Consider the following 16756-nt stretch of genomic DNA (forward strand, 5'->3'; position numbering starts at 1 on the left):
CTGACCCTGAGATTCTCTGTTTTCAGACTCTGCATCCATATCACCCAAGGTGGGTGGCCAGAAGTAGGCCATCCAGCATGTATGGGATGGGGGCCGTGGGGTTCATGAGAGGCCTGGGTGAAACTTTTCTCTTCAGGTCTGCACTCCCAATAACTTGCTCTCACCTTGTTCAGGTAGGATAATATCTTGCTTACTTCCGTGAATATTCTGCTCAGCTTTAATAATCTCAGAGCTTAAGAGGAAATGACAACTAGGAGGTTCAATGTCACCTTTTATCAAGATTTCCATTTCTCTCCCTTGTTCCCCCCCCTTCCCTTCACCTCCTCTTATATGTAATTTTGTATAATGATGAGGGTCTAAAAAAGGCAGCAGAATACAAGAGACAATAGTATGGCAGTATGTAAAAACTTGGATGTGTAACCGATGTGATTCTGCAATCTGTATACGGGGGAAAAATGGGAGTTCATAACCCACTTGAATCAAATGTATGAAATATGATATGTCAAGAGCTTTGTAATGTTTTGAACAACTAATAAAAAAAAAGATTTCCAGCTATGGAATAGAGAGAGTTAACATGTATTGAGTAGTGGTCATGCAGTTTTAAACAAGTTACTTCATGTCTGTGCCTTATTTGGTGAATGACAATAATTTCAGTCTTACTTTATAGTGTGGTTTTGAGAACTAAATACCCACTAGGCTTCAAGCACTGTCAACAGAGGGAAGCCCGGGAAGAAGTGTTAGCTATTATGAAAATGACAGAGAATGTCTGGTGTTAGACTCTTTGCCTTTGCTAATCTACTTTAATTCTCAAAATAATTTTTTTTTTTATTTTCAACCTGTTTTTAGTTAGGGCAATTGAGTTACAAAGAGGTTAACTTGCCCAGTGTTGTGCAACACATTAGCTTCAGAACAAATGGGGATTCAAACTTTGGTTGATTGGGCAGCAGGACTCCATCAGTTCTCAACACCTCTGCCTTCCAACGGGCACCTCTTTACCGGATCCTCAGTCCTCTAAAAGCTTCCACTGTATCCCTTCCTATAGCAGTTCTGAAAGCTTCCACTGTATTCCTATAGCAGTTCTAAAAGCTTCCACTGTATTCCTATAGCAGCTTGCCTGGATCTTTCTGGTGAATTTCCCCACATCCTGGTTTTATTATTTGCTTTCCACCAAACTTTCTCCTGTTAATACCTCCTTCAGTGTAACCTTGTTAGCTTTGAGGACACACCCCTGGCCAGACCTGGGCTTATGGAGCTGCCTCTCCCCACCCCTTTCCTCTGCTTCAGTTAAAGTATCACCAGATGCCTCTGGTTCATTTCCTTTGCTTTTAGCCCTCAGAAGGGCAGGAGAGACCAAGGTTGGGGCCAGAATCTACATCCCAAAGTGACAGTGAAGGGGCCTTAGGGGAGCAGTGACTCCCCACCCCCCAACCCCTTTCTTCACAGGGGCTGTTGGCAACCAAGGAAAACTGCTGAGAAAATGAAGAACCGCTGGTAAGATTTGGATAATGGAAAGAGTGGTGGCAAGACTGGGGTAGGGATAATTGGAACCGAGTATCTGTGTTTCTGCAGTGGTAGTAGAATGAAAGGAGGTGAGGGGTGGAGAAAAGACAAGAGAACAAGAGGGAGAAGTACAAAAAGAGACAGAGGAAAAGAGAGAAGGAGACAGCCACAGAGGCAAGGAAATCAAAAGTTAAAGAAAACCGAGACAGAGAAAAAGGTATAGAAAGAGTGAAATAATGAGATACCGAGGAAGTGAAATCAATGACACCACAGTGGGACAGTGGGAGCCAGAGATGTGCAAATTCTTTAAATCTCTAAGTAAGTGTTCAGTCTAAATGGAGCAAATAATCTGTATTGGGAATTGATCACCTACATTAATCAGGTTAACCAGGTTTAAAAACATGAAGCTTCTCATCTGGAGGGATTCTTGTTTGACTCATTTATCTTCTCATCTTTTTAGGAAAATTCCAGTATTTTTCTTTGTATGCGTTTTTCTGGGATCCTGGGCATCTGCGGCTGTTAAGCGTCGCCCAAGTAAGGACCATAGTTTCTGACTTTTGAAATATTGGTTGTTTCCAGAAATAGGCAGGACTGTGATCAAGCAGGGGTGTGGCTGAGTGAAGCCTGAGTGAGGCACCCATGGTCCTTTGTACCTCCATTTTTCAATTCTGCTTCAGCTCATGGGGATGCTGTAGTGGTTGCTGGGCTCAGTGCCGAGTGTGTAAAGGAAGTCCTGACTGTGATCACAGTGGGCAGGAAGGACATTGGGTGTGCCCTGTGCCTGGTTCAGATGATAGTCAATGTTGGGTGGACATGGGGATGAATGGATGATAGATGGATGGATTGACCCCCAACAATTTGGTATAAAGAGAGATCTGAAGAAAATGTTTGATGTACTCGGATGGCTAAGCCAAAAAAGCTTTATAACTTTTTTTTGTTTTTGAAGCCTAGGAAGTCTTTGTCATCAAGTGAGTCTCAGCAAGGTACTAAGGTTGGAGGGTTATAGGAAGTCTCCTGTGGGGGTAAAAAAAAAAAATCTCTCTTAGGACAATCTTCCACATGTGTAAAGAGCAGCCAATTCAATTCTTGAATTTCTCATCAAATTTAGGGTTTAATTATTCTCATAATTATTATCTTCTTGTTACTCTTTCCAATTCTAGGATACTGCCAATAATCTTGTTGGGACCTTTATTTGATGTCTTGAAATGAATTTGTGAAATTAAATGCACCTTCTATATTTTATTTAGGATCAATGAATCCTTAGTCTCCCCCAGATGATCCCTCTTCTACTTAACAAAGATTCCTGAGAACTTCACTCTCAGAAGCCTCACTGAAATGGTTCAAGACTGACTCTGGACTCTCATTAGAATTCTAAAATTTGTGATGTTTAAGGAATATTTTTTAGCCCAAACCACCAGAAGTTTTCCAAACAGATGTCTGACCTTGTGCCTTTCAGGACATTGCACAGCTCTGGTTCCAAAAGGAACAAATTCCTAACCTTCCTCAAAGAAACATTTTCCAGCACAAATTATTAAAGCAACTTTGTGCCTTGCATCCCTTCCAGAATAAGTTGAAGGTGAATGAATTAAGATCACTGAGGTATAGAGTTAAAGCAAAATATACTACTTACAAGCAAGCTTGTATGAGATTGTATTTTAAATAGTTGCTCAGTTATTGGCAATCTCCGTAGTGGATGAAGTGAGATAACATGGTATCTCTTTTGCAGGATTCCCTGTCAATTCGAATTCTAATGGGGAAAATGAACTCTGTCCCAAGATCAGGATTGGCCAAGATGACTTGCCAGGCAAGTAGAAATATGCTATATTGAAAATGAATGTTTTCCAAATTGAATTTATTCTCTTATTTGTGAGAGTTGTGGAAAGGAATTAACCAATCTCATTTTGGATTTTGCATTTTATTTCTACAGGATTTGACCTGATTTCTCAGTTCCAGGTAGATAAAGCAGCATCTAGAAGAGCAATCCAGAGAGTGGTAGGATCAACTTCATTACAAGTGGCTTACAAGTTGGGAAATAATGTAGATTTCAGGATTCCCACCAGGTAATTTATAAAAAAAAATGGTTAATCCAATTATCTCCCTCAAATGTGTTTTAAAACATGGATAGCTATGGAATGTTAGAGAATTTTCTCATGCTTAACATTTCCTAGGTCATGATTTTATTTAAAGATTAAGGAATTTATTCACTTATCAAGTATTAGTGCTTTTCATGTTCTCAGTATATAATTTACTTTCCATTTCAGGAAAAAAAATCACTGAGACTACATTGATTTAAGACATGGCTTTTTAAACTTTGTGTTCTATTTTTTTAAAATAATCTGTCTGGTTTTGACTGAAAGGACCCTCTGTGAAAAGTGCCAGAGGTTAAACATAAATTTAACTCAGAGCCACAGTGTGGTTAGGAGACTCACAGTGGTGCTGTTCAAGTGTCCTGGTGCTGAAATAGAACCTTATATCCAGTGCTTGGCTCCTGACAGACACCAAACAGAAGCAAAACTCAAATAATTATAACATAGATGATGATAGTGATAATAACAAAAATATTCCACTTCTTTGGTCTCATTTCTAGAATTAAGCCTTGTATTCTTTATTACTGAGGTATTTTATTTAGTGTACATGTAAGTGTGGAGTTGTACCATTGTTATAAATGAGCTTTAGTGATTTAGTTTTTGTTACCTACTTACCTTATGTATTATTATTATTATGATTATTATGTGTTTTAGTGCATTGTTAAAAACAGAATTAAAATTCCTTTGGTAGAGGAACAAGAAGATTAGGACTTTAGTGGACCTTAAGTTGTAAAGGTAAATAATGATTAATTAGAAAAAAAGAATATTGTAGAAACTTCTAAGTGTTTATAAAAGAAAATTTTGGTACAGGTAGAAGAAACTAATATTATATGGTGCCATATTGGCAGATAAAAAGTCACATTTTCAGCATACTATATTTTATAATACAATAATAGTACACTGTATAAATCATTATAGATGTACTAGTTAATATTAATTATAATCTATTCCCAACCCTGTGATGTAGGGACAGTATTACCCTTATTTAATGGAGTAAGAAGCTAAACCTCAAAAGTTTAGTTGCAAAATTAAAGGAAAAAATTGGCACATGTGGGGTTGGGGTGGGATTGAAACCCAAGCCCCATGGTATCAGAGGTTCTGCTTCTAACCACAACTCCACGCTGAGCCTGAACAAACCATTTGCATTTGGGGACAATTAAAGACATGGTAACGGCTACATTGACTATTCCTCCACTTTACATTCTTTTCATGCACAGAAGTGCTGTGTTCTTAAATAAACTTCAAAAATGTTATTTTTCTTTTTTTAATAAACTATAACAAGACACAAGACACCCTGATGTTGATCTAAATTCTCTTCTGTGATTTGAGGCACAGTCTGGATTCTCATTAGCTCTAATTTCAGAGACCATCAACCTGAGATCATATAAGCCCTCTTTGTTGTTTTTCCCCAAATTCTGAGAGCCAGTACTAAACTGTCTACACAGGCTATCACCTTATATTTACTATCTCATTGACTCCCTGCCCCCAGAAAGACTAAAACTTTTGTTTTTCTGCTGAGACTTATTTAGAGGTGAGGAAAGAAGGAGGAAGGAATTAGACGAAAGGAGGAGAAAGGTATTAAAAGAGGAGGTGAGCCAGATGATGAGTTATATGAAGTCCCAAAGAGGTAGTAAAATATGTTTTTGGAGAAGATATTTAAACTTCAATTACCTCAGTTGAAAAATAGGATAACCATCAGAAGTATGTCACAAGGTTATATGTGAAGCAAATGTTGATATGGGAGAGTGCTTGAGCAGAGCCTGGTACACAGTGCTGATTGCTAGTGGTGCAGCATGCTGGGAGGGGTCAGTATATGTACACAGGTCTTTTCTCCTTACTGTTTTCTTTCTTTTTAAGCTCCTTTCTAAGTCCTCCCCATTCAAAAGCCAGGTGACAAGGAAGGTAGCGATTGGAATTGTTCTCAGAAAGCAGATAATCTTGGTTTAAGGGACTTTCTGTGCTGGAGAATATAGGTTCTGAGACAGCAAACACAAACCATTAGCAGGATCTTATTGGAAGGAAAAATTAGGGGATATAGGACTAATGTGATAGAGTCATAATTTATCCTTATTTTATTTTAAAAATTATTTTAAAGATATGAGATTCATAATTCTTTGCCATTTTTTATTCCCTATTTTAGGCATGCTAGTTTAACATTATCAGCTCCTACTTATAAACATGTTGTTTGTTTTCCTTAAAAACAGAATTCTTCACTTTATTTAGGTTAAGATCATAAATAAATGTTTCAAGGTTTGAAGACTTTCAAATCTTTTATTTAAATCCTTATAGTTCTCCATTTAAGGTACTCTGTGAAGATTGCCATGTAATGGAGTAAATTATTTATAGACACAGCTTCTTTTAAATAATGTATGCTGTCAGGTTTACTTATCAATGTGCATGGCATATTTACAAGAGCAGAATTTTGGGTGCTCAAAATCAACAATAGACTGACTGTTCCAGAAATTAGACTTGTGAGACTTTTAAATAGTCATAGGTAATACAAATGTGCATGTATTTTATTAATATGAGCAGTAAGATAAATTGAATTTTCTCCTCTTACCATATTGACATACTCTACTAGTCTAGTTTGAAAAATGATTAACTTGATAGTCTTAGTTATATTTGTATACACACATACATACATCTATTCATACGCATGGAGAGAAAGAGACTTACAGATACCTTTGATTTAACGGTGCATCTATAAATAAGGTATTCTCTTAGTAACATCAAAACCACCTATCTTTCTTTTTTATGTTTATATACACCAAGTCAGAGATAATTGGAACACATCCTATCTTACTTTGAGCATAATCTCTTTGCTCACTGAGTAGAAAAGGTTGAATGAAACACAAATTGGATGAAATCCATCAGTTAACCTCATGTCTTTGCAGAAGAGTTGCCTGAGCATGTTATTGTAACTTCCTGAATCAAAACAGAGTTATTTTAAGGGACTGATTTATTTCTGTAGTTTTCCTCACCATATTCATAGACAAATATATAGACATATATGTCTATCTATATAATATATATATGTCTCTATATAATATATCTCTCTATAATATATATAATATATATCATATAAATATTATATATATAATATATATATCATATAAATATTATATATATATATATACACATACACACATTTGTATACATACAAAGGTAATACTTAAGGAAAAGAAGAAGATAAAGCATTAAGATTTATCTTCCCTTTGCAAAAACCTCACACCTCAGCAATAACTATCTTGGATAAAAATATGAAAATACATTCTTTAAGCACCTAGTTAAGTCCAGAAAACTAATTCAAAAGAATGATTAAAAGCATCTATTTATACTTTAAATGGATACTTGTCAAACTGCATCATTGAGTACAACTTTACACATTTATTTCCCAGGTCCAAATTTACTAAGGTCAATTAAATTGATGTACAAACCTCCACAAGTTTTTATAGTTATACAATAAGCAGTATATTATATTATCATTGGTGAACCTTAGCTTCTTTTCCAGAAGTTATTCTGGAATTGGTGTAATTCTAAAAAATAGAAAGTCAGAGGAAATAATGACAAACTAACAAATTATGTTAAAAATAAATATCTGGAATGATGTGGTAGTAAGCTCTATTCTGAGAAAATAGGACTATAAATAGTTCTAGTACATTTTTAAATTCTTTAACTCCAAACTAAATATTTTTAAATTTACATGTTAAAACCTGCTGTATACTTGACAGATATAAAGGATATTTAGTGAACTGAAAACTTTGCAATAGGAATAATGAACATCATCAGTGAGCATGCAAAAATATGTATTTATATAAAGTATTTCATCCAGTCTTATAAAAATAAACCAAAATTATGGCTAAGCTGGATGCTGGGGTACACATCTTTAATCCTAGCAATTTGGGAGGCTGAGGCTGAAGGATTGAGGGTTTGAGACCAGCCTTAGAAACTCAGTGAGGCTGTAAGCAACTTAGCAAGACCCTGTCTCAAAAATTAAGAAAGAAAGAAAGAAAGAAAGAAAGAAAGAAAGAAAGAAAGAAAGAAAGAAAGAAAGAGAGAGTCTGGGGATATAGATTAGTGGTAAAGGACCCTTAAGTTCAATTCCCAGTATTCACTGCCTCTACCCCACCAATGGCTAAAAGGAGGACTTGGATGATAAAGAGCACTCAGATGAAAAGTTTTACATTTTTATATTGGACAAAATGCTAATTTATGAGATAGTTGACATTTTTTTTTTAAAGAGAAAGCAACCAAGATGGCAGCCATTGTGCCTTTTGATGATCAGCTTGTCTCCGAGTTTACATATAAATACTTTCTTTTCTTTTTCTTTTTTTAAAAAATGTGGTGTGGAGGATTGAACTCAGTGCCTCATATGTGATAGGCAAGTGCTCTACCACTGAGCCCAGCCCTAGCTCCTAGTTGACACATTTTATTGAAGATTTGCACAAATACTTGAAGAAAACTTATTCTTTAAGTTAAGGAATTTACTTAGCTTTACTTATCATGTGTTATTGCCAGTCATATGAAAATATATTGTTAAGTTCAAGAATGTAAATTCTTGAACTTAACAATATATTTTCATATGACTGGCAATAACACATAATAATGTGATAGATTTACATGTTATCATTTTAGTTTGTAAGAAAAATGGAAATAGCAGCCATTGGGATATTTCTTTTGCCTTACTCTTTGCTCTTCACAAGAAGAGTTTGACCTGAAGGAGTTATATGAAACCCTGGTTCCTAGTATATAATTATTTCCAGAAATTTCAAATTTTATTTTCTAGCAAACAAAATTTATTGGCATCTAGTTTTCCTAGCAGCTATTCCTTGTTCAGGAATTTTTCTATGCTTAGGAGAAAAGGAAGGTATAACCTTTGGGTCAAGTCCTTGAAAGATAATGTTCAATCTGTCCTGGTTTTAAAATTCAGTCTTTAGCTCTTAGTAGTTTGGCTTCAACAGAAGATCCAAATAGCAATCTTCAGATTGCTGTCTTCACGTAGATGGAGATGCCTTTGGTCACTAATGGTTTCACACTGCCCTTTAAAGCAGTAAGGAACGTAGCAATGATAAATTGAGTTGGGATAGAGAAGTAAAAATTGGTCATCTTTTGCTTGTCATCTGGTGACAAGCTACCAGCGCTACCTAAATGTCATACTTTGAACTGCCTGGAAAAGACAAATATTCTCAGTGTGAGGAAACTTCTAAATCAAGTTTTGCATAGTCACTGATTCTCATAATGCTTATGTGGGTCTAGAGTGCAACTGTGTGGAAGAATAGCAGGGCAATTATGAAAATAACAATTATGATATGTTACATACAAATTAAAAAATTAAGTCACTTTAATTAAATGGTTTCATAAACCAGTAGAGCTGATTTGAATTCCAAATAATCTCCTTTCTCACTTGAGGTAAAAATGTTGCTGAGAACTTTGCAAAGATGTGTTTTTTGGCTGAGATGGAATTGCTGAACAGTAGCTCTTTCGGTAGCATAAATGGTAATATTGTTGGAATTATGTGGCATTGGGAACCTTCCTTAGCTAGGAGGGAGGGGTTTTTAAAATGTGTATTTTAAGATGGAGCATTAATGTGCATGATTCTGTGAAGGTCTTTATGAGCAGTCATGAAAGAACAAATACTACGTAGTTTTTCATACTGTAACCTTCCTGTAGGTCTAGTATCTGAAATAGCATAAGGAGGGAAGATGCTAAATATGTATGAGCTCAGAAAACCAGATTTATATTTACTGTTTCAAAATTTTTCTCAGGCACTTATATCCCAGTGGACTGCCTGAAGAATACTCCTTTTTAACTACTTTTCGGATGACTGGAAGCACACTTGAAAAGAACTGGAGCATTTGGCAGATTCAGGATTCCTCTGGGAAGGAACAAGTTGGCGTGAAGATTAATGGCCAAACACAATCAGTTGCATTTTCATATAAGGGCCTGGATGGAAGTCTCCAAACAGCAGCCTTTTCAAATTTGCCTTCCTTGTTTGATTCCCAGTGGCATAAGATCATGATTGGCGTGGAAAGGAGTAGTGCTACTCTTTTTGTTGACTGCAACAGGATTGAATCCTTACCTATCAAGCCAAGAGGCCAAATTGATGTTGATGGCTTTGCTGTGCTGGGAAAACTTGCAGATAATCCTCAAGTTTCTGTTCCAGTAAGTATAATATCACATAGTAGATAAAAATGAAACCAGGTCCCTAAGGCTGACCCCAGAAGTCATTGATAATTAGCTGAATACCTCACACAAGAAGTAGTTACTCATTTTTAAAATTTACTCAATCACTTATTCAAAAAGCCTTCAGTGCCTATTGTGAACCTAGCATGTACCAAATGGAATGGGGAATCAGAGGCAGTTAAGCAGATAGCTCCTCGTTTTAAGGAGCTTAAAGTCTACCTGGAGGGTGTTTCATACCTACCTGGAGCACCCAGAATCCTTCTGAGGTAACCATACTTGTGTAGTACAAATTGTGTAAATATAACTAATGAGAATATTCAAAGTAAGCTGAAGATGAATCCCAAATTCAATTAGTCAAGAGTTCCATGATTCTTGGAGGCAATGAATTTTGAAACAAAAGGAGTTGAATTGGAATTTTAAAAAGGTGCATTCCAGCAGAGGAAAAGATCATTAAGGAAATAAGAAGTCAAGAATATGTAGGCCACCTTTAAATGTCTACAAGCAGACTGGTTTGTAGGATAAATGTGTCTGAAAATGTGAGTGGTGGGGTGGGGGAGAGGGAGGGATACTAACTGCAGAGTGGTGAGAGATGAGATTAGAAAGTATCTTATGAATAAGAATGAAAATTATATAGATGGTATACTATATACTTATTGAGAAGTAGTCTTACATGACATTATAGACATAAAGGATTTTAAAGCTTTGTTCATGATTTTACTGTGGTGATTCATGCATATAAAGGTAAGGAATTTTATAATGACCCAATAATTATGCTAACAAGTACCTTATAGTTCTATCCTTTTGAACTGTTACATTTTCACTGAACAATATTTTAAGAGGACATTTTTATAATATTATGACAGGAATTTAAAAATATATATCTTAAAGAACACTTTAAAGGAGACTAAAGATGTTAGAGCTCAGTATAAACACACCACTGATGTCTTTGTCTCTCATACTGGTATGGAGCTGTTAAATTCTAGTCGCAAAACACAAGTCACAGAGGGTAGTAGGGGTGATACAATGATTTTGAATCATTTCTGTGCACTTCTCAAAAAAAAAAGGTTATCATGGATCTCAGTAATGGAATTGTTCAAGTAACTTGTTTTTGAGGGAAGAATTGTGATTAGTGTGAAAGGTAGTGTGAAATTTCTATATTCTGTGATGGACAGGAAGCAATTTCTAACTGCCACGTTAATGCTTTGGCTTGTAGACTCTTGAGAAAGTATTTTTTCATCTAATGAGTTATCACACTTCAAGTGGCTGGGTTAGAAAGCCTGTGGGACCACTGTTGTGCCATCTTGAAATTCTGTGCAGCAAGATCTCTGCAGAGGTTTCTGTACAATACTGAAATTCTATCTCTGTCATTCCTGGGCCATGGGTGGGGTGCAGAGAATTTAGGCTACCTCCTTACTATGATGAATATCAGTCAAGTAGTTTTCAAAAGAATTTATTGATTCATTGAGCTTAAAAAAACATTTCAAGTCTTTGTAATTCTGAATTATGGGTGCTCAGATACTATTAAATTGTCTGATTGCCAGAGTGATAAAGTCTCAGGCTTATTTCATTATACTCTAATCTTGCCAATGGTATTATAACTGATTGTATTTTCTATCAAGTATAGTCTCACATCACAATGGAGACCAGTTCGTACCCATTATTTTCCATTTTATTCTGCAACTAGGAACCTGGCCTCTGGTTTTACATTGTGCTTCTGGCCCACTGAGGAGCTTTTCTAAGTCCATATGCTACAGTCAATGTTAAAAGTATTTGTAATAGGCATGAATAAATTTATTCCTTCAGAACAAAATCCAACTTCCCCACCAGGAAACACAAAAGAGAGTTGAGCCTAATGTCCTATTAAAGTTTCATATCAAGTGACCATGGTGGTGGCGATAGCAGCATTGGCAATGATAACTAAATTATATCAAGATTATAAAAACCAGTTTGACCTACATTCAAGGACTGCAAGTGACAATGTCAAATTCAAACTTCTTACAAAATGTATCCCTCAACCTTCACCCTGTTAAGACAAAAAAGAACAAAAGTATGTAAGAGAAGTCCATTTATGCTTTTTAAAAAATCATCTTAGTTCCCTTACTTTACCAATTTGACATTTTCAAAATGCTTACATTCTGATTAGCTTTTTGATTTTGGCATCAACTTGGCAAGATTGTAAGTACAGATAAAGTAACCTTCATTTCTCAGCTGGAGAAGCTATCTTAATAGGTCTACTGGCTTGTAAGAAACAATGTTAAGCATAAAAAATTTAACCTATCTTATTTTCTTACATATCAAGTAGCTTTTCTTTGAGAAAAAAATGCATACAACAATATATCTTTCTTTATAAAGTATCTTATCATTCTTACTTTGGAAGGCATTAGTAATCTGCTTAGATTTTTCAGAATTTACTTTTCAGGACAAATAAATGTTAAAAAGAAGGAATATTGTACAGTATATAAAGCACTCCTTAGACATTAATCCCATTCGTTTATTTACTCAATAAACTTTCATTGAGTGTCTATAAACAGTAGTCAAATAAATCACAAAATTTGTCTTCTCCAAAGATGAGAAGGTGTTGGAGTTGGAAACCAAACAACTTGACTCCTTATCTGGAGAATGAGGGGCTAAAAATATTCATAGTATACCACCATAAGGACCATAATAGTGAAGCATGCTGGGTGCCATCGAGGCACATTGAAATACCTCCTTATTCAGGGTAGGGAGACAAGTATAGGAGATGAGTTCTGAGAGGACTCCTATGAATGAAAAGGAGTTATCCAGAATACTAGATAAGTCCAGTATTCCAGAGCAGATGGACTTCTCATTTGAAAATTCTTCCCTTTGCAAACTTTGTTAGTCTTCCCATACTGCTCCTCACTTTTTTTTTCATTGTTGTGTATATGTAGAACTTCATGATAGACTGGGTTCTGAAAATCAGTGCAAAAATGGTGATGATTTTGCAGAAAATATTGGTTAGTCAAAGAGATCCTTGTGTTGGATCATAAATAAAAATAAACTTTACACAGATTAAAGACTTCAGTTAAAAGATGAGGCTAAAAAAATGGATACTAGGGGCTGAGGTTGTGACTCAGTGGTAGAGTGCTCGCCTAGCACGTGTGAGGCCCTGGGTTCGATCCTCGGCACCAAATAAAAATAAATATATAAAATAAAGTATTGTATCCAACTACAACTAAAAAATAAATATTAAAAATGAATACTATAAAGAAGTAACACAGAGTTTTTTGTTTTTATTTTTTAAATGAACCAGTGTAAGGGAAAGATTAATTTAAACATGTAGAAGTAAATTTATAAACTACACAGAAATAGATGAATCTAATAAAATAAAAATTTTTTGGTAATAGGGATTGAACCCAGGGTGATTTAACCACTGAGTCACATCCCCAACTCTTTTTATTTTTATTTTGAGACAGGGTCTTGCTAAGTTGATTATGCTCCTCACTTTTTAAAACTCAAGGTGATCAAGTACAAGTCGGTAGACAAAAGTCCAGTGCGATGAGCTGCCCTTATTTTTGTTTTATGGTTTCCCGTCTTGGACTTTTCATCAGTTTGGCTAAAATCTGAAGTTGTTGGTAATTACTGAAGAGCAACCATGACTACCTGACCCTTAGAAGTCTTATAAGGTGATGGGAAGTGGTATGTACATATTATGAGAGACAGAAGAGCTATACTAATAGGTTATCCTTTTCTCAATGTAGAGACAGCAAATATTCAATCTTACAGGGTCAAAACTTTTAAATTCAAGTGAAATAACATGAAATAGCATGAAACAGTAAGGAACAGTGTGTTTTTCCATATAATTGGATTTACTCTGATCTTTATCACTTGAATATTAATTGATTATGTTTTTCAGGGTCAGTGCCTTCTTTAATAAATAAATCAAAAGAAAAATATCTTTCCTACAGATATTTTCAAAAGGTAGTCCTAAGAATTACATAATAAAATGCAATTGAAAGCAAGATTTGATGGATCACAAATGCTAAAAGACTCACTTGTATTGTAATTGTGATTTCCCCCTCTCCATCCTATCTTTCTGTTCCCTTCCTTTTCTAAGTTGGAAAAACAAGCCAAATTCAAGAGGTTTTCAAAAGGATTGTGATAGAGATGTTCATGTGGTCTACAACTCAAATACCTTCTCATCATTCATGGTTATTTAGTGGGCTCAGAGCATTTTATACTTTTTCCCAATGTACTGCTGTAAGATTGTTAGCTTTGATTTTGAAGCAATAAATTCCTTATTTCCTATTCTCCTTTGTGCCTATATTTTAGGATGGCTCCATTTATCCCACTGCAAAGCTCAATTTCTTGGCAGCATACCATAAAAACATGTTATTTTATGATAGGTTCTTTATTGTTTGTTGTCAGCATGATTGCCTGGGAGAGTTATTTGGTACAGCTCTATTAGAAAACAAAGTTAGCCTTTTTCCCTTTTCAGAGATGTACACTGGTAGTCTAGGCTTGTTTGAGGGAGGATAAAAGTTTATGTGATTTTACAAATCTATGACTCAAACCATTCTTCTTTTTCACCTGTGCGTATTCCAAATAAATCCACAAGAACGTGATAGATTTAATGCTTTAAAGAGGATGTTTCAAATGTGTTGCTCTATGTTTATTTTCATTAGATTCAGAGAAAATGTGAGAGCTAGTAAAACTGTTGGTGGAAAAGCTGTCTGTGCTTTCCTTTATGCCACAGAATTTAATCGAAATAAACCAAAACCAAAAGCAATTAAAATTTCATGCATGATAACATGGGATAATAAATTTTGAGGTTGTGATTAATATTATTTCTGGTATTGGATACATACTGCAGGAACATTATGTTTTCAGTGATTTAAGGAATATATAATATCTACTCTACATAATATCTGAATTATTATGTTTGCTTATTAAGTTGTTTTGACAAGTGTACCCTTTCAAAATACTTTTTTTATTTGGAATTATTAAATTAATAAAAGAAATGGTAATCTTATTTATACATACCCATGAGAAACACATCTTCTAACACTTTAATTTGTGAAGTATTTTTTGAAGTTGACTGTCAAAACAATTTTCTGGAGATAAAACCTAGCCTACTGCAATGTAGACCATATTAACACCATCAGCTGGATTTTCCACTAGGTGGCAATGAAATCAGAACACACAGAAACAGAGCTTTCATTACTGGGGGAAAAAGCTATAAATAACTAGAATAAGAAATAAATGATGACCAAACTTGCTTTTAATCAAAAATCAAAAACACTAAATTTTTCTATTGGTTTCATCTGTGCCCGTACAGTTGCAAAACAAAAATCAGTGCTATTAGTGTTTCCATTTCTATAAAAATCTATGTAGAAGATCATAAAGAAATCTTTGTTCATATTAATCTCTGTATGGTAGTTTCTTTGGTTAAGAGTATGGTGTCAATAGGATCATGGGCTTTTAGAGCTGAAGGAAACTTTGAGCATGTCTCATCCAAACCTCTCAGTTTATATGTGAAGAAATTAAAACCCATAGAGAAAAAGGGGCCTGCCCCAAATCATAATCAAACCACCAGCAAATATAATCAATTCTTTCCTCGGTATATCACTTATTCATCTGTATGTATTCATTCATTAGAAGTCAACAACTATTTGACATCTTAGGTTATAGGCACTATTTTAGGTGATAGAGGAAGTCAAAGTTAATGCTTCAACAAAACTTACGTTCTGGGGAGAGGAGACAGACATGAAAAACTGAGTACATATATAGTATGCCTGGTAACCATAAATGATATAGGGAAAAACATAACTGGAAAATCAGAGTGCCTGAGGGAAGGCCTCATTGAGAAGGAAACAGAAGAAAACTATGGCAGTTGAGGGAACTGGTCTGTAGATATATAGGGGAGGAAGATTTCAGGAATAGAGAGCAGCCTGTGAAAAGGAACTGGTACCCACGCTTGTGTGCTGTTTGAGGACCACCTGCAGAGCAGAATGGTTGGAATGAGAGAAATGGGCAATAGGGCTGGATCATCATGGAGATGGGGTGGGGACATTGTTCTTGCCTGTCATGCTGTGTGAGATGGGCATCAGATGGTTTTCTGTTGATAAGTAACATGTTCTCATCTTCTGAAAAGATCTCTTTGGTTCTATTTTGATAATATATCATAGGAGGGAGAGAAGAAAAGAAGCACTTAGGAGCAAGGGAGATTTTAAGAGTTACTACTATGATTCAGGCTAGGATGGTCTTAGTTTAGAACAGGGTGCTGGTGGTAGAGTTGGTGAAAGGTGGTCATAGGCCGATAGTTTGAGGATTAAAAAAAAAAAAGAACAGGATTGGGGTATAAGAGAAAAAAAAGAAATCAGGATGGTACCAAATGTTTTTGGTATAACTAGAAGTATGAAGCTGCCATTTACCAACATGGAAGACTATAGCCAGAACAAATCAATGAGAATACCAGAGATTGGTTTGGAACATGTAAGATTGACCAGGAATTTGGTCATTATTAAATATCTAAGGAAAATGCTGAGTTAAGTTGGGTATATGCTTCTGGAAATCAGGAGACAGGCTCAGCTGGGAGCTGAACTGTGGGAGTTGTCAACACAACACAGAAGAACTAGGGCTGGGTCCTGAAATAACCAACATTTAGAGGTTGCTGAAATGAAGACTTATGAAAGAAAATCTATGACATATGAGAATAGGAGATTTTGATGCTCTGAGATTCAAGGGAAAACAGTATTTATAGGAGCCTAGAATAAGAAATTAGTGCAATTGCTGTAGCTAAGTCAAAAAAGAAGAGGATTTAGAGTTGTTTATTGGATTTAGAAACCAACGAGGATGAGTGGAGTTTGGGGAATGAAAGTTCAATTGGGCAGGATTCAAGAGAAAATGTGGAGGAGAGGAATTAGAAACGATGAATATAGGTAACTTCTTTGAGTTTTGTATAAAGGCGAACAGAAAATAGGATGAAAATGTAAGGGGGATGTGGAATGAAGACCAGGTTTTTGTTT

The 16756-nt window shown here is 35.4% G+C and overlaps 1 protein-coding gene across 1 annotated transcript in view; it reads left to right on the top strand.

The window, feature by feature from the left end:
• The first annotated feature begins 1477 nt into the window (after positions 1–1477).
• Positions 1478–16756, top strand: part of Col9a1 (collagen type IX alpha 1 chain) — an 83391-nt gene continuing 68112 nt past the window's right edge. Inside the window, exons 1-5 of the mRNA XM_026391350.2 lie at positions 1478–1491; positions 1961–2034; positions 3227–3304; positions 3428–3560; positions 9353–9749. Of these exons, the coding sequence (XP_026247135.1) occupies positions 1478–1491; positions 1961–2034; positions 3227–3304; positions 3428–3560; positions 9353–9749 (696 nt within the window). The remainder of the gene's footprint in view (positions 1492–1960; positions 2035–3226; positions 3305–3427; positions 3561–9352; positions 9750–16756) is intronic.

This window comes from Urocitellus parryii, chromosome 8, assembly GCF_045843805.1.
Source record: "Urocitellus parryii isolate mUroPar1 chromosome 8, mUroPar1.hap1, whole genome shotgun sequence".
NCBI lineage: Eukaryota > Metazoa > Chordata > Mammalia > Rodentia > Sciuridae > Urocitellus > Urocitellus parryii.